Raw genomic sequence first — 18,636 nt, forward strand, 5'->3', positions numbered from 1 at the left:
TTTTCTTCTGTTTTAGGGCAGCTTTTTGTTTTGCTTTGTTTGGCTGCTGTTGTTTTTTAGTTTCTCTTTATCCTGTTATCTCAAACCGTGACTCGCCCTCTCCACTAACACTCCATTCCTGTTTTTTTTTTTTTTAACCTTCCTTTACTTTCATTCTTCGTCACCTTGAGTCCCTTTTTAGTTACTTTTCGCGTTTACTTTTTTTTTTTTTATAGCTAAGGAGACAGTTCAAGGGCGTAAAGAAAAATATAAAAAAAAGCCCGCTAAAAATAAAAAAGCCCGCTAAAAATTAAAATAAGCCCGCTAAAAATAAAAAAAAGCCCGCTAAAAATATAAAAAGCCCGCTAAAAATATAAAAAGCCCGCTAAAAATTTAAAAAAGCCCGCTAAAAATATAAAAAGCCCGCTAAAAATATAAAAAGCCCGCTAAAAATATAAAAAGCCCGCTAAAAATATAAAAAGCCCGCTAAAAATATAAAAAGCCCGCTAAAAATATAAAAAGCCCGCTAAAAATATAAAAAGCCCGCTAAAAATAAAAAAAGCCCGCTAAAAATAAAAAAGGCCGCTAAAAATTAAAATAAGCCCGCTAAAAATAAAAAAAGCCCGCTAAAAATTAAAAAAAGCCCGCTAAAAATATAAAAAGCCCGCTAAAAATAAAAAAAGCCCGCTAAAAATATAAAAAGCCCGCTAAAAATTTAAAAAAGCCCGCTAAAAATATAAAAAGCCCGCTAAAATTATAAAAAGCCCGCTAAAAATAAAAAATAAAAAGCTCGCTAAAAATTACTTGTTTATTAAGTCAATTTATTATCTATTTATATTTTCTTTTTTAGTGTGTGTTGTGGCAGCTTAAATTTTCTTTCTCCTTTTTTCTTTCTTCTTTTTTGGTTGTGTTATCGCCTTTTATTTTAACGTAAGTGTTTAGGTAAATGCGTTCTCTCTCTCTCTCTCTCTCTCTCTCTCTCTCTCTCTCTCTCTCTCTCTCTCTCTCTCTCTCTCTCTCTCTCTCTCTCTCTCTCTCACCATCAATCACCACCACCACCATCAACCACCAGCAACAACAGCAACAACAACAACAACAACAACAACGACAACCCCACTTTCGCGCCCACCAAGGCACCGCGTTGGGTTACTGGCTTCAACAGGTTCTTCTTTTTTTTTTTTTTTTTGCACGAACCACATGCCTCAGCGGCCCTCCTGGTGACCTTGTGGTGGTGCCAATGCCTATGCCTGACCGAGGAGGAGGTGGTAGTGGTGGTGGTGGTGGAGGTGGAGGTGGTGGTGGTGGAGTAAGGAGAATGGAGGTGAAGGGTTGGTTGCGAAGGTGGAGGTGCTAGTTCGTGTGTGTGTGTGTGTGTGTGTGTGTGCGTGTGCGTGTGAGGGGGGGGGGGGCGTGCGGTTAAGGTAGAATGACAACTTTTTTCCTCTTGTGACCTAACCAAGATAGACTTTTTTTTTCAGTATTATATAAGGTCTTCGTAAATATTATATTGTGAATAGTTTTTGTTCTTTTTCTTGCTTTTGTTTCTGTTTGTTTGTTTGTTTGTCCTCTTTTTCTTCCTTTTCTTCTTCTTTTCCTTCTCTTTCTTCTTCTTCTTCTTCTTCTTCTTCTTCTTCTTCTTATTATTATTATTATTATCGGCAGTATTAGCTCCAATTTCACCTCCTGATTCTCATTTTCGTCTTTCATCTTATTTTTCTCAATCTCTTTACCATCATTATTAGCAGTAGTACGCTCACCTCACCTCACCTCACCTCACCTCATCTCATCTAACCTTATCTAAGCTCACCTCACCTCATCTCACTTAACCTAAACTAACTTCGTCTTTACTATTTTTTTCATCATTATTTGCAGTAGTATTTTACCTCACCTTACTCCTTCTAACTTCACTTCCCCTCTCCTCCCCTCCCCTCCCCTCACCTCCCCTCACCTCCCCTCCCCTTGCCTTCCTCCATCACTTTACCTCATCTCTCTTCCCATCCCTCGCCTCACATCTCCTAACCCGCCTTCGTCTCTTCAGGAAATCACCGACAACGCCTCCAGCAGCGTGGTGTGCGTGCAAGACCAGGTGTTCGTGTCCTCCGAGACCTGCTACATCAGGAGGATCGACCCCGCCACCCTAGACACCAAGGAGAAGGTAGGTCACGCTGGGTCAAACGAATTGTATTGGTTTACATTGTAGGTCAGACTGGGTTACATTAGATTAAGGGAGTTGTGTTGGTTATGTTGAGTCATATATGGTCAGGTTGGGTCACTTTGGGTCATACTGTCGTGCCGGGTCACAAAGAATCACCGGGTCACTGTTGTGCACATTAGGTCACGGTGGGTCAAACAAATTGTATTGGTTTACATTGTAGGTCAGACTGGGTCACATTGGGTTAAGGGAGTTGTGTTGGTTATGTTGAGTCATATATGGTCAGGTTAGGTCACTTTGGGTCATACTGTCGTGCCGGGTCACAAAGAATCACCGGGTCACTGTTGTGCACATTAGGTCACGTTGGGTTACATAAAGTCATGTCACATAATGCTGGGTCACTTTCACTCATGTTGTTCCATGCTGGGTCACTTATTCTGGGTCACTTCGGGTCACATTTTCTTGCTTGGTCACAATGCATCACTCCAGGTCACTCAGTTTTACATTAGGCCATATCAGGGTACATAATGCTGGGTCATAATGGGTAATACTTTTCTTTCTTGGGTCCCACTTACCGGGTCAAAACACAGCTCCAGGTCACGTTGGGTCACATAATATTGGATCATTTTCACTCTTGCATCACACCAATCAATGTTACACAACGCTGGGTCACTCATTCTGGGTCAAATTATCTCACACTGGTTAGGTCAAGGTGGGTAAGGTGAGTAACAGGCAGGTTATATAAGGTGTGGTGTTTTTTTTTCGGGGTTAGGTCACGCCGCGGTAGGCCAGGTCAGCAGGGAGAGGTGTGAGAATCCGCCGCAAGACCTCTCTCAGTTTACCTGCAAGCCAATCTCAGGTAACAGTGACCCGCGGGAAGCAGCACGGCCTGTTCCCAGTGACCTGACCCCCGGCTGACCTGAGCATACCTGTTTGATGTGTTGATTGGGTTACCTGTTGGAATGCACTTTGTTTCGTAAGACCCAAATCCGCGCTCTCATTCTCACCTGTGCATACCTTGGCTGATTGGTGATTAGTCTTGATTACCTGTCGTTGCCTCTATTTTCATTTGTCATCTTTTTTTTTCTCATCTTTGAATACTTGTTTTGTTGGTGCTTAGTTTTGATCGTGTTGCTTTTGTTTTTCTTTTTTTTCTTTTCTCATGTTTTTTCCTCTTTTCTCCCCTTTCCTCATTGTTTCCCCCCATTTTCTCTCCCTTTTCTCATTGTTTCTCCACTTTTCTCTCCCTTTTCTCATTTTTTCTCCCCACTTCTCTTTCTTTTTCTCTTTCTTTTCTTTTCTCATTCTTTCTCCCCCTTTTCTCCCCTTTTCTCATTGTTTCTCCCCACTTCTCTTTCTTTTTCTCTTTCTTTTCTTTTCTCATTCTTTCTCCCCCTTTTCTCCCCTTTTCTCATTGTTTCTCCCCCTTTTCTCTTTCTTATTCTCTTTCTTTTCTTTTCTCATTCTTTCTCCTCCCTTCTTCTCTATGCACTCGAACACCTGTCTGCTGCTTTGGACTTGCTGTTAATTATATATCTCACGCTTATTTTCTTCCTTTATTTTTCTCACCTTTTCTTTGAGGGTCTGAACACCTGTCTCATTTGTGCTTAGTTACCTGAATCACCTTACCTTGGCTATCCCTCTTTTCTCACCTATTATTTTTGCCTCAACGAAAAATGGATTATGATGAATATGATAGTGATGATGGGGATGATGGTGATGCTGGTGGCGATGATAATGGGTATGGGGATGATGATGGTGGTGTCGATGATGATGGTGATAATGATGGTGATGGTGATGGTGGTGATGGTGATGGTCCAGGTGTTGAAGGGTGTTGAAGGGTCCATGGCGTCCCTTCTTCACTAGGTACACAGAGGACATACTATTTTTCGTACTCCTTTGCTTTCTCTCTCTCCTTGCCTTTCCTTTCTCTTTCTCTTTTTACGCTCTTTTCTTTATTCCTTATTCCTTCCCTGTCTTCTTTTATTTCCCTCCTCTTTCATTCCTTTCACCTTTTATTCCTCGTTTCCTTATTCATCTTCTTTCTCTCACGTGGAAAACACTTAACAACTTTCTATCTATCTATCTATCTAAGGGGTAGAACACATACACATAAGAACACGTTATCTACCACTTAAATTCCGCCGCCGTGTTGCATATCTTTCTGCTATCGATATTTTCATGCTAACTTCTCTTTTGAACTTGCTTACTGCTTGTCTACTCCCCTTTCTACTCTTGCTCATCCCTATTCTGTCCAAATCCCTTCTGCAAGAGTTAACCAGCGTCTTTATTCTTTCATCCCTTCCGCTAGTAAAATCCGTAACAGCCTTTCTTCGTCTGTATTTCCTCTTGCCTACGACTTTCAAGAGGAGAGTATGAAGACTCCTCTCCTCCCGAAATTGACCTCTCCTTTTCCCTCTCGTTCTTTTTTTCTTTCATCGGAGCAGTGCATAGCGGACTTTTTGTTTTGTTTCCAGTTGCTTTTTCCCTTGAGCTGTTTCCTATATTGCAAAAAAAAGGGAAGATACTAGAAAGGAGGATGAAACACAACACCTCTCTGTCTATACCTTTACCTGCATCGCGTCGGATCAATGAATAGCGGCGTGTTTGCGAATGTGCGTGTGTGTGTATATCCCTCCGTGAAGCGTCGCCCATTAATCACTGAGAGGGTGTGAGAACCTTCCTTTATCCTCCCCGAAGCCATCCATCAGCGGGGAAAGCGATTGGACACGAGCAACAGTGCCAGATTATCGTACTCAGATCATGGTTTCTACCGGTTTCTGACGCCTAACTATTGGCAAGAAACAACAATAATTAACCATTTAAACGATACCTCTATATAAAACCAGTTAAAGGGGTGAAGGAGACAGTTTGAGGGTTGGATATCGGCAAATGCATGAGCCTGAGCATGACCATCTGGCAACGTTGGTCACGAGGCTTCAAGCGGGGTCTGTATTGCTGCTCCGCTTCTTAATTCTCCCTTCGCGCGGTAATGAAAGAATGGCAACACTGCGTTAATTAAGAGTTTGTTCATGGTTGTGTAGGTGGTGCCTCTCCCTTAACGAAGCTTCATCCACCCGTCTTGAGAGTAAAGGGGAAGAGGAAAACAAGAATGAATGACTATGAAAAAGCGATACGAAAGAAAGTCAAAAGAGAGACGAGAATGCACGAGAAGAAGAAGAAGAAGGAGACGACAAGAACCCGATACAAGATAGAAAGAAAGACAAGAATGAAGACAAGACAAGAATGAAAACAAGACGATACGAAAGAAAATAAAAAGAAGACGAGACTGAATGATAAGGAGACGAAGAGGAAGAAGACGATAAGAACCCAATACAAGATAGAAAGAAAGACAAGAATGAAGACAAGACAAGAATGAAAACAAGACGATACGAAAGAAAATAAAAAGAAGACAAGATTGCATGAGAAAAAGACGAAGAAGGAGACAATGAGAACCCAACACAAGACAGAAAAAAAAGACAAAAATGAATGACGATTGAAAGACGAAGAAGACGATAAAAATAAACAAAAAGACAAGAAAGAAAATAAAAAGAAGAGAAAAATGCACAAGAAAAAGAAGACGAAGAAGAAAACGATAAAAACCCAATACAAAAAAGGAAAAAAAAGACAAAAACGAATGCCGATTAAAAGACGAAGACGATAAAAACAATCAAAAAGACACAAAAGGGAGAGAAAAAACGAAGACAAGAAGCGCGTCGTGTCTCTGAGCCAATCAGTGAGCCTCGGCGGTATGCGGGTCAGCCTTCGAGGGCCCGGACGTGTGTGAGGCGCCGAAGGGGGGAGGGGAGGAGGAGGGAGAAGGGCGGGGAAGGTGGGGAAGAGGATAAAACTAGGAGGAGGAGGAGGAGGAGGGAGGGAAGGAGTAGCAGCAGGGGAAAAGGAGGAAGGGTAAGAGGGAAGAGGAGGGAGAGGGAGATGGAGAGGGTAGAGAAAGGGATAGCGAGGGGAAGGGGAAGAGAAGGTAGGGGATAGAAGGGGGGGTGAAGGGAGGCGTCAAGACTGGATAGGAGAGAGTGAAAGAGGATAAGAAAGGGGAAAGGAGGAGGAGGAGGAGAAGGAAGAGGGATGAGCTAAGTATGGGAGGGAAAGGGAGTGGAAAAGGATAAGGAAAGGGAGGGATGCTAGGGAGGTAAAGGAGGTTAGGTAGGGTGAGGGAGGCCAGGGAGAGAGAGAGAGGGAGGTTCTGATAAGGGAAAGGGAGGAGAAGGGAGGAATAGGTAAGGTGAGGGAGAAGGTTAAGGTTTAGCTATCTCGTGTTTACCTGTGAGGCTGAGAAACAGGTAACCTTGCTCTTTTCCTCCTCCTCCTCCTCCCTTCTCCCTTCTCCCTTCTCTCCTACTATTCCTTCACCTCTCTCCGCTGTCCACCTGCCTCTCCTAATCCTCTCCTACATCCTCCTCCTCACTTCTTTCTCTCTTTTCACTCTTTTTTCCTTTTTTTTCTTTTTTTTTCTATATCTTTCTTCCTTAATTTTCATATATTGTTCCTCTTCCTTTCTTTTCTTTTTCATGTTCCTCTTCTACATCGTTCTTCCTTTCTTTCTCTTTTCTTCTTTTTCTCCTTGTTGTTCTTTATTTTTGTTTCTTTCTTCCTTCCTTTCCCCTTTTCTTCTTCTTTTTCTAGTTCTTCTTTTATCTTCTGAAGTCTCACGTCAATTCAGTCATCTCAACTTCACCCAAACATAGCAACGTCGTGAGGAGAAGGAGAAGAAGGAGAAGAAGGAGAAGAAGAAGGGGGAGGAGGAGGACGACGAGGGGGTGGAGGAGAGCAGTCAAACCACCTTTACCTGTTTTTTTTTCTAATATATAAACAGCTACGGGCTCAAGGTTGTTCGCCGCGCCTCCTCCTCCTCGCTCCTCGGAAAACAACTAAGACGCACACAGAAACTTAACTTTTTCAACGCAAAGGAATAGGAAGGAAAATAATGCCCTGACTTAGTAGTGGTGGTGATGGTGGTGAAGGTCATCTATTAGGGGAGCGGTGAGGGAGTGGTGGTGATGGTGGTGGTGATGACGTAGGTGGTGGAGGTGATGACGTATGTTGTGGTGTTGGTGATAATGAAGGATGCATATTGGTGATGGAGGATTTTTATTGGTGATGAAGATTGTTGTGTGATAAAAGATGAAGGGTTTGTGGTGGCGAGTGGGGGTGATGACGTAGTGGTGAAGGGTATGATGGCGTAGTGGTGAAGGGTATGGTGATAGTGATAGAGAGAGAGAGAGAGAGAGAGAGAGAGAGAGAGAGAGAGAGAGAGAGAGAGAGAGAGAGAGAGAGAGAGAGAGAGAGAGAGAGGGGGGGAGGGGGGATGTACGAGTCCTTGAGAGTTCCGTAACACGTTTTAAATATAAGGAAGTGTTGCGCTTGCTACGTACACACACACACACACACACACACACACACACACACACACACACACACACACACACACACACACACACACACACGCACACACACAGACACATGTAACCCCCTCCCCCCTCACACACACAACCCCTCCCCCCTTTCCCCCTCTGCTAAACACAACACAAAGAAAACGAGCGAGAAAGAAACACAAAGAAAAGAAAAACAAACAACAAGAAAATTTAGTATCAGAGTATTTTTTTAATTTTTTTTTTTTGCTTTTTCTTTTTCTTTTTTATTTCCTTTTATTTCTCTTTTATTTCTTCGTTCTGTCATTCTAGTATTTCCTTTTTATTTACTTTTCTTCATTTTTTCATCACCTTTTTTTATCTTAATTTTATTTTTTCTCTCTTTCATTTTCTTCTCATTTTTTTTTCTTTTCGTTCAGTATATTTTTTTCTTATTTTTCTTCTTGTTTTTCTGAATCATCTTTATTTTTCTTCGTTTTATTTTTCTACGTTTTTTCATCACCTTTTTTTATCTTAATTTTCTTTCTTCTCTTTCATTTTCTTCTCATTTTTTATTTCCCTTCAGTATATATTTTTTTTCTTATTTTTCCTCTTGTTTTTCTGAATCATCTTTATTTTTCTTCGTTTTAACTTTCTACGTTTTTTCATCACCTTTTTTATCTTAATTTTCTTTTTTCTCTCTTTCATTTTCTTCTCATTTTTTTATTTTCCTTCAGTATATTTTTTTCTTATTTTTCTTCTTGTTTTTCTGAATCATCTTTATTTTTCTTCGTTTTAATTTTCTACGATTCTTAGTTTTCTTCATTTCTTCTTCATTTGTCTTCATTTAACACGTAGAGACGAATAATTTAGGCCCAACACAAAGGCGCATAATTCACACATGTTTTCCTCAATCCGTTTTCCTTTTCCGATGCAGGGGTCGCATTCATTAATAAATTAGGCCTGAACAACCTTCATCTTTACCCTGAGCCAGCCGGTATTTCCTTCCTCCAGCGCTTTACTTTTCCTATACCGTGGCGAGGGGCGGAGAGACGAGGCAGGATATCCTGGACGCAACACCAAGAAAAACACACAAACGATATACAGATATGGCGATGCTCAGCTGTTCCAAGTGCTGTAAGCATGGAACTATTTTAATTTACCTCAACTTATAGTGTTTCATCGCTTAATACCCCACTTCTTACTGTTGCAAAGCGTGGAGGATATTCCAGATGCAACACAAAGAAACTACAAGAGAAATACAGTGTTGTGAGGCTCGAACACTTATAGGTTTCTGTACCTCATCTCTTCAGTGTTTAATATTTTACGTAGTTTATTCCTCTGTGGGAACTCGTAGAGGTAGATACCATCGATGCAACACAAAGAAAAACACTAAGGAATTACAGTTCTGGCAGTGAATGACCTTTGTTAGTGTTGCGAGCATGGAACACTTAACTTTCTGTACCTCGTCTCTTAGTGTTTCCTCTTATATACCTTTTTTTCTACTACTGTAACGTGAAGAGGCAAGATATCCTCGATGCAACTCAAAGAAAAACACTATCGAAATACAGTTCTGTCAGTAATTAACCTTTGCGAGTGGTGTGAGCCTCGAATACTTAACTTCCTTCACCTTTACTAAGTGGTTGGTCTTTTGTCACATTATTTCTACTGTGGCAGCGCGTTGAGGGAAGATATTCAAGACACAACACAAAATAAATACAGTTCTGGCAGCGATTAACCTTTGCGAGTGTTGTAAGCCTCGAATACTTAACTCCCTTCACCTATAGTCCGTGGTCGCTCTTTTGTCACCCTATTTCTACTGTGGCAGCGCGTTGAGGGAAGATATTCAACACACAACACAAAATAAATACAGTTCTGGCAGCGATTAACCTTTGCGAGTGTTGTAAGCCTCGAATACTTAACTCCCTTCACCTATAGTCCGTGGTCGCTCTTTTGTCACCCTATTTCTACTGTGGCAGCGCGTTGAGGCAATCCTGGAGGCAAGTACCGTAAGATCGCCGCGCATTGGCAAGCCAAACCCACGCGCGGGGCTTCCCAACTCACCATGACTCAACAGGGGAATGTCTGTCCGTCCTTGTGTTGTAATATGACCACACCAGGCACACACACTCCAGGGACGCACACACCCCACACACACCTCCAAACAAACACACAACAGGGACACATGCCTGCAGCGTTCCTGGCACGACTCACTGAGGCCTTGATGTGTTAGTACCTCGAAGAGCGACATAGTAGCTACCTTGAAGAATGACGTACCTTGAATAGCAACGTGCTTTGAAGAGTGACGTAACTACACAACAAATACAAAGTAGACAAGGAAATAGCTCGCTAATTAAATAGAGAGACGGTAAAAGCAGAGGAGCGACGTACCTTGAATAGCGACGTACACCTTGAATAGGGACGTATACCTTAAATAGCGACGTATACCTTAAATAGCGACGTGCCTTGCAGAGTGACGTAACTACACAACAAATGCAAAGTAGACAAGGAAATAGCTCGATAATTAAATAGAGAGACGGTAAAAGCAGAGGAGCGACGTACCTTGAATAGCGACGTACCTTGAAGAGTGACGTAGATACACAACAAATGCAAAGTAGACAAGGAAATAGCTAGATAATTAAATAGAGAGACGGTAAAAGCAGAGGAGAAAGGAATGAATAACGAATTGAATAGGATAAGATCAAGAATAAGCGGTGCAGTGAATGGAATGGACAAAATCCTTTTATACCAAAGTCCGCTCATGCGCAGTTCAGGATGGGATGGAATATGACAAAGGGATGCAACTCGACGCCACACCACCACCCCCACGAATAACAACAACAATCATAAAAAAAAACAATAAAAATAACCCCAACACAAACAACAAGCGAACGTTTTATCAGCACAAGGTCAGGCGATGCAGCACACCCAGAATACACAACTCTCCATTACCATATTCGTCACTAGGCACCACCACCATCACCACCGCCTCAACACCGCGAACTCATGCATGATTCTAAGGCCATCTATTACCCTATACGCCTCTGTCCCTCCGCTTTTTATAATCTTTTATGTTCGTTTCCCTCGTCCTCTCTCTCCTCATCTTGCTTTTGTTTTGCTTGCTTCGTTTTCTTTCTCGGCGTCTCAGCAACGGTGCCAGATTATCGTACTCAACCGCGAAGGGAGGAAGAAGACATGGAGTGTGAGGGTCAATGCTGCCAGATTGTCGTACTCAGTCGCTTATATTTCCCGACTTCCTACCCAAAAACTGTCTTCTGGGCTCCACTAACGAAACTCATTTATATATATCGTTAAAAGAGTTAGGCGCTGATGTTTCTTGGCAATAGTTAGGCGTCAGAAACCGGTAAATACTATGCTCAGAGTACGATAATCTGGCAACTCTAGATAATCTCAGGTGTTTGGGAATTTCTGAACCTCCTTTCACGTTATTTCCTTTCTCTTGTTATGTTCTCTCGTTTCTGCTTTTCTCTCGTGGTTTCGTTTTCTTCGTTTTGTCTTTCTCGGCGTCTTAGGTGTTTGGGGGCTTCTGAACCTCCTATATCTCTTTCTATCATTATTCCCTTCCCCTTTTTCTTCCTTTCTTCATATTATCTTCCTTTCCTAGCTCTTTTTTGCCCCCTCCCGTCTCACACCTGTCCCATCAATCAGCACCTGTCCACACCTGTTAAACATTCCTTTCTTTCATTATTCCCTTCCCCTTTTCTTCCTTTCTCTCTTTATATTATCTTCCTTTCCTAGCTTCATTCCCCTCTTCCGTCTCACACCTGTCCCATCAATCAGCACCACTTCACACACCTGTTCACACCTGTCTAAACACCCGTCCCTTCCCGCAGGTGGACCTCAACAAGCTAATGGGCATCCACTTCGCGTCCTCCCACCCAATTACGGACAATACCGGTACCACCTACAACCTGGGCTGCTCCTTCATGTCAGGGCCCAAGTACCACATGGTCCGCGTCCCACCGGCTGCCAACAACAATCTGACAGGTGGGTGTAAGGGAGGGGTGTGTGTGGGTGGGGGAGAATGGGTGGGGTGTGTGGGTGTGGGTGTTGGTGTGGGTGTATTGGTCAGAGGTGGAAAAGGTATTGTGCTTCACACCTTAGTTTGTCCAAGAATACCTAGACATATGCCTTTAAATTTAGCCAAGTATTATTATTATTATTATTATTATTATTATTATTATTATTATTATTATTATTATTATTATTATTATTATTATTATTTTTACAGCAGAGGAGGCAGTACAAGGGCATAAAAAAAATAATGAAAAAAAAAAGCCTGCTCATATTGGTCTTATTCTTTGTTTCCTTTCCTTTCCCATGAGCCCAATATTTGCTATCACTGGTCTTATAGTTCTCCTTCAGACTCAGCCTTCCTTCTGCTCAGCCACTGGTCTCATTTGTCCCACTCTTCATGCTAATACCAGACTCTCACGCCTTCGCCTCAACCCGGTAGCTGCGGGGATCATGTTTCTTAAAGGCCCCTCTAAGTGAGAAAAATCGGAAAAAAATCATCACTCACGCAAACCATTTCATAATATATATCAACGCATTTGTGATCAGTTTATGCATCATCTATTTTTGGGGGGGTTTGTATCATGGCAAAAATTTGGCCCGTCGCTGCTACACGGTAAAGCCACAAATTTGGCCCGTCGCTGCTACCAGGTTAACTCACTACCTTAGTTTTATTCCCTTGGTCTGATTTGTTGGCCTTATTCTGTATTCCTTTCTTGGTGTTATTCATTTGGTCCTATTCCTTGGTCTTACCCCCTCTTCCTTCCTCAGGCTCCGATCCCTTCATCAACGCGCGCACCCTGGCCACAGTTTCATCCAGCTGGAAGGCGTGTTACGGCTACTACCACAGCTTCTCCGTCAGCGAAAACTACCTGGTGTTCCTGGAGCAGCCGTTACTGGTCAACACACTCAAGCTGGCCACATCACAGCTCAAGAGTCGTGCCCTCAATGACTGCTTTGAGTGGCACCCGCAGGAGAAGGTGAGTGGGGGAGAGGGGAGATGAGACGAGAGGGGTGAAGGTGGGGAGTGGGGTGAGAGGGATGATGTAGGTGGGGAGTGGGGTGATGGTAGGGAGAGGGGTGAGAGGGATGATGTAGGTGGGGAGAGGGGTGAAGGTAGGGAGTGGAGTGAGCGTAGGGTGAGGGGTGAAGATGGGGAGAAGAGTGACGTAGGAGAGTGGGGAGAGAGGGGATCTAAGTGAGATTAAACATAAGAAAATAAGGAGTCTGCAAGAGGCCAGTTGGCAAGTACAAGGCAGCTCCCCAAATTCATTGCGATCCTTGTTTATTCGTGGAGTCCTTATGTCAAGAGTAATGCCTTTTCATCCCCTTTCCTATGCTGGTCAAATTCATTGCAATCTGTTTTTTTTCACCGAGTCCTCATGTCGAGAGTAACGGCCCTCTAATCACCTTCCCTCCGCTGGTCATATTCATCATGATCCTTGTTTATTCGTTGTCGCTAATGTCGAAATTATCAGTCACCTAATCACCTCCCCTCCACAGGTCAAATTCATCGTGATCCGCAAGGCAACGGGTGAGGTGGTCAAGACTCGCTACATCAGCAAGGAGACGTTCTTCGTCTTCCACCACGTCAACGCCTACGAGGTGGACGACAAGCTAGTGGTGGACGTCATCGCCTACGAGAGGCCGTCGGTCATCGATAAGTTCTACCTCAACAAGATACGCCAGAACCAGTACAGCACCGAGGACCCCGCCAAGTTCAAGCGCTTCGTCCTGCCTATGATCAGCGACAGCGACCTCCAGGTGAGTCATGCTGGAACGCTTGTGTGTGTGTGTGTGTGTGTGTGTGTGTGTGTGTGTGTGTGTGTGTGTGTGTGTGTGTGTGTGTGTGTGTCTCCTTTTCCTTTTCATTTTCATTTAATGTGTATCTATCCCTTTTTTTTTTCCTCCTTGTTTAATGTTCCTGTTTTCCCTTATGGGGTTAGACAGGTTATGAGTCTCTCCCACCCTTGATGATTGTTGACTCTCTCCTCCCTGATGTTCTTCCTTCTTTGAATGTGTGTGTGTGTGTGTGTGTGTGTGTGTGTGTGTGTGTGTGTGTGTGTGTAAGAAAAATCTATTCCTGGACCACAATCAGTTTTTACATAAATAGGACTTTCATATTGTATCTCTTTCATTGTATTACTTTGACTTTTGCAATGTATAATAGCAAATTTGGAGTTAACATGCTATCAATATATTTATCTATTTATGTGGTGTGGGTTACAGTAGAGGAAGCTGCTCAAAAGAAAAAAATTAGCCCTCTAACTTTCTTTACTTATCCTTCACTCATATGCACCTTTCCCTGTAAAGAAGACAGAATTACAGGCAGAACAGAATGATAGGAGCTTTGCGTGTATGTGCGTCTAACAATTCCCTTCCCCGCAGAACGCCAAGGAGGGTGAGGAGCTGGCTGGTCTGCCCGGGTGCTCCGCGTCAGCAGTGAAGGCGAAGGGCCCAGGTGGCGTCTGCGTCTGCGTGGAGGGTGAGGTCATTGGAGAGCCTGGCTTCGACATGCCCATCATCAACAAACAGTTCATCGGCCAACGCTACCAATATGTGTACGGCACTGGCGGCTATGACCAAGGAAACTTCAAGAACTCCGTAAGTCCTGCCGTGTTTATACTCATGTCAAAGAAGGATCTGTATTTTCTTTCCGCCTAATCCCCAAACTCACACGTATCTACAGCATATCCTCACCCTCATCAAATAATTGCCTAAGTCATTTTTCAGTGATTTCCAGGTTTTTGTTCACATCAATTTTTTAACATGAGACGCCCATTTTTGTATAGCTGCCTTCGTCATTCAGGGTTTGAGTGTTCGAGAATTTGCCTTTTCATTTCTGCCTAAATCTTCAGGCAAATGAGATGATGACGGTTCTTTTCGGAGTTCCTGAAAAGTAGAAAATAATGACTTGGTTAGTTTCTTTACGAAGGTGATGCTGTGCCCCCAAACCTTACTTGTATCTTTCATTTAAGCGCTTTCAAAAGGGGAGAGTCAAGACGCTTCTCCATCTGAACCTTTTCTGGCTACTCTTACTGTGAACTATTTACAGGAGCAGCATCAATCTTATTTGTTTATTGTTTATTTTCCCTTTGAGTTGTTCTTATGATTTAAACGCTTTCAAGAGGGGAGAGTCAAACGCTTCTCCATTTAATTTTAAACCTCTTTCTGATACTCTTACTATTAACTATTTACAGGAGCGGCATTAATCTCTTTTGTTTATGTATTGTTTATTTTGTCCTTGAGCTATTCCTATCATTTAAGCTTCTCCATTTAATTTAAACCTCTTTCGGCTGCTCTCACCATTAATTATTTGCAGGAACAGTGTCAGTCTTTCTTGTTTATTCATTATTTTCCCTTGAGCTGCTTCCTTTGCAATATAAATCAGTAATATAAAAAATAGCACATCTTCTCGAGCCTGCTAGTACCTTCCTCTCAAGCAGGATTGTTCTTGGAAATGTGTGATGTCGTACAGGAGCATTCTAGACCCTGTGACAATGAGAATGGGACTTGCTTCAGTAGTGGGACGAAATTGACCTCTATTTTGGCCACTCCTCACTTATCTTTTGTAGGAGCAGTGATTGGCGGGCTTTTTTTTTTTCCAACACATTTTTTGTTGTTGTTGTTGCCCTTGAGCTGCTTCCTTTCCTGAATAAATAAACTAAATAACTAAATAAATCATAACGTTGAATGTGATGTGACTGGGTTCAGAAACTTTGATATTTCTTAGTGTGTTGGCCTGGCAATAACATAAACAAGGGCTTGGATAATGTCACACCTGCCCCTCACCTGTTGATGGTATGTGGCTCCCATACTCACCTTTCCTTGACTCACCTCACCTTTATTTTCTCTCCTTATTTTTTCTTAACTTTCTTTACCTATCCGTACTTATCCTTCACTCATATGCACCTTTCCCTCACTCACCTTACCTTTATTTTATCTCCTTTCTTTATCTTAACTTGCATCACCCATCCTTGACTATCCTTACCTATCCTTACCCATCCTTGACTATCCCTACCTATCCTTACCCATTATTGACTATCCTTACCTATCATTTACTCTTACACACCTTTCCATGACTCGGTTTACTTCTCCTCCCCTCATCGTCGCCTCCTTCTTCAGGTCTGCAAGATGGACGTGGACTCTGGCGACATGTGGGTCTGGCGCGGTACCGAGACCCAGTACGCAACGGAGCCCACCTTCGTTCCCCGCCCTGACGCTATCGACGAGGACGATGGCGTGCTGCTCATGTCCGTCGGCGATGTGGAGGACGGGGCACCAGACTTCCTGTTGCTGGTGGATGCGAAGACAATGCAGGAACTGGGTCGTGCCAATATCGAGGGCCCTCTCCCCTGCGGCATCCACGGTGTCTTCATCCCCGACAAGTACTGACGGAGGAGGCGACTTAGTGAGGCTGAGGAGGATTAGTCTGGCCTCTCCTGCTGGTCTTCTAGTGCGACATCACATTAGGAAGGCAATAGAGGAACATCCGAGCCTCTCCTGCTAATTCTGGGTGGTGTCGTCATCTATGGACCCAGAAAAGAACCAGCTTGGCTTCTTCTGCTGATCCTCAAGAGCGACACCACACTAGGAATGGAGAAGAGGAACACTCAGGCATCTATTATGTTACGCTATCAAGAAAGGCAAAAAGAAGACCCGCTTAGCTGCTTGTGTTGATCCTCAAGTGTGACATCATATTAGGGAGGCTGAGGAGGACTATCTGGGCCTCTCCTGCACTTCTCTTCATGTATCAAGGCAGAGAAGGGGCAGGTCTAGCCAGTCCTCACACTACGCAACGGTTGTGCTTCGCTTGGCGTCATAGTGGCAGTCAGTAGTGTGTCGTGTAGCGCTGGGAGGGCCGGACGCAAGGGCAAGTTAGTCTGTCTGGCCCTCGTCGCCGCCGCCTCAGGTGCTGGGACGGTGTTAAAAGCTGTGATTCCTTTAGTATTAGGATGACTTGGGTGTGTTGTCCTCCTGTCTGGCCTTTTGTTTCCGTCCTTCGTCCTCCTGAACATTCACTCTCACTCACCATTTACCGTCATCCGCAACTCTAATTAGTCTGTTCTTGGTCTTTTCCGATAGTGGACACCTGTTGTTATTCCTGTTCTCATGCCACACACCTTTCCTAAACTATCTTCATTATTGTTCTTGTTTCTACACCTCTATTTTTATCTCTTTTCATTGTTATTTCCGTTCCCACACATTCATCCCATTGCTCATACCTCACACCTCATTCTTATTCTTGCTCCCATCTTCTCTTCCTTTGCCCATGTCTCACACCTCACAACTCCTCATTATGACTTACTCTCAACACCTTATGAGAATCTCCCAACATGACAACACTACCCACAACCCTCCCTTCCCTCATGCTCTGATGGCTGCCTTTCTCTGCCCCCCCTCCCCCTTCCTTCTCCCCACCCGCTGGCCAGACAAGGGGACACGGACGCCTGGGTGCCTGGAGAGCCTTACAGGGACCGTCCACCTTCACCAGAAAATCGCTTATGAATCAAGATCGGTGAATGCATGGAAATCGACCTTTTTCGCGTGGAACTGACGGAGAAACTGCGGGAGAACTCTAGAACTTCCTTAATTAAGTGTCCTAGGATGAGTGACGCGGAAATGGAAGTGTGAATAAAAACATTACTGGACATGAATATAATCTTGTGCGTGGAGCCCCTTGGTGGAGGCGGTGTGTGGTGACGCGGCTCAGTGTGGAGACGCCCACCACCGAGGCCCGTGTGGACGCCTCTGCCCGGCACTTTGCATCTTGGGTTCTCCTCACGCCGACACACAATGGTTCAACCCACAAAATTAGTCTCTTCATTCGGAAAGTATTGTAACTATATAATACTTGTACATAGAATCATTACTAGCCCTAGAAAGTAGTAAAAATGTATGTAAATTTTTAGTGTCTTATCTGTTCAATGCTTTCTAGGCAGTCCAAATCTTTCTAGACATCTCCTTTTGTCTAATATTAGCCTGAGAACCATTGCGTGTCGGCGTGCTGTGGTCAAGACGTGAGGTGCCCGCTACTCGTCCTAACGGCCTCGTTCACGCCTTCCCGGGGGCGCGGCGCCGCTGCTCCCGCCCGCAGCTTCCTTCGCCTTCAGCAGATCGTGGAGGGTAGGCGAGTGGGCGGCGCCGCGACGTGAGGGCATTGCAGGTGAGGGCCGCCGTCGCGCTGCCCGGCCAGTGGCATTAGTGCGTGTGTGTGGCTTCAGTCAGCCCGGCCAGTCTGATCGCCACCTGCCCGGCGATGGCTGGGGCCAGCACCGCGCACCCAACATCTGGTGAAGGTTTTGCTTATCTCTCTTTTTATTCTATTATTTATACATTCTCTTCAGTATCTGTCTCTTCGTTGTATTTAAATATTTTTTTAATGCTGTATTTTGTATATGATGTAAAAGTTGTGACGAGCCTTTAGGTGTGACGCGTTGGAACACCCGCCCCGCCGCGCCCCGCCCCGCCGCGTGCGAGTCTCGGCGGGGCGGGGCGAGTGTTCCGACGTGCCGCGCCCCCCCACGCCCACACACCCACATACCATCTGGGCGTGCGGGCGTGGCGGGGCGCTGGAAGGGCATTAGCAGGCCCCCTCCAGCCGGGCACACCCACCGGGGCCTCAGGGCGTCGGGGCGGCCTGTGGGGAGGGGAGCCAACGGTGATCTGGACATAAAAAGCTACAATATACTCAATTCTTTAAAATCTTTGTTTCTTTACCCCTGCTGTTAGCTTTTAGGTGGTGTTTTTATTTTCATTGTCATCACAGAAAACGGGGGGACGAGGAAGAACAAGAACAATAGAGAACAAGAACAAAGAACTAAAAGAAAATGACAAAAAAGAGGATGAACAAGAATTAAGAGGAAGAAGAGTAAGAACAAACAAGAAAATGACTAAAAAAAAGAGGATGAACAAGAATTAAGAGGAAGAAGAGCAAGAACAAGAGGAACATTAAAAACACGGAAAGGAAAAACACGAAAAGGAGAACAAGGAAACTAGAAAAGAGAGAATAACAGGAATACAAACAAGAAAAGGAGAACAAGAACCAGAGAAAATATCAAGAACAAAAACAATAAAAATAACAACCTTGCCACCACCACC

At 44.0% G+C, this 18,636-nt stretch overlaps 1 protein-coding gene across 1 annotated transcript in view; it reads left to right on the plus strand.

Annotated features, from left to right (window-relative positions):
• The window catches only part of LOC127007882 (carotenoid-cleaving dioxygenase, mitochondrial-like), a 51,670-nt gene extending 33,430 nt beyond the window's left edge, over positions 1-18,240 (plus strand). The window contains exons 4-9 of the mRNA XM_050879327.1: positions 2,018-2,134; positions 11,355-11,508; positions 12,307-12,515; positions 13,039-13,299; positions 13,924-14,139; positions 15,661-18,240. Of these exons, the coding sequence (XP_050735284.1) occupies positions 2,018-2,134; positions 11,355-11,508; positions 12,307-12,515; positions 13,039-13,299; positions 13,924-14,139; positions 15,661-15,930 (1,227 nt within the window). The 3' untranslated portion in view covers positions 15,931-18,240. The remainder of the gene's footprint in view (positions 1-2,017; positions 2,135-11,354; positions 11,509-12,306; positions 12,516-13,038; positions 13,300-13,923; positions 14,140-15,660) is intronic.
• Positions 18,241-18,636: the final 396 nt, after the last annotated feature.

Source organism: Eriocheir sinensis, chromosome 36 (genome assembly GCF_024679095.1).
Source record: "Eriocheir sinensis breed Jianghai 21 chromosome 36, ASM2467909v1, whole genome shotgun sequence".
Taxonomy (NCBI): Eukaryota; Metazoa; Arthropoda; class Malacostraca; order Decapoda; family Varunidae; genus Eriocheir; species Eriocheir sinensis.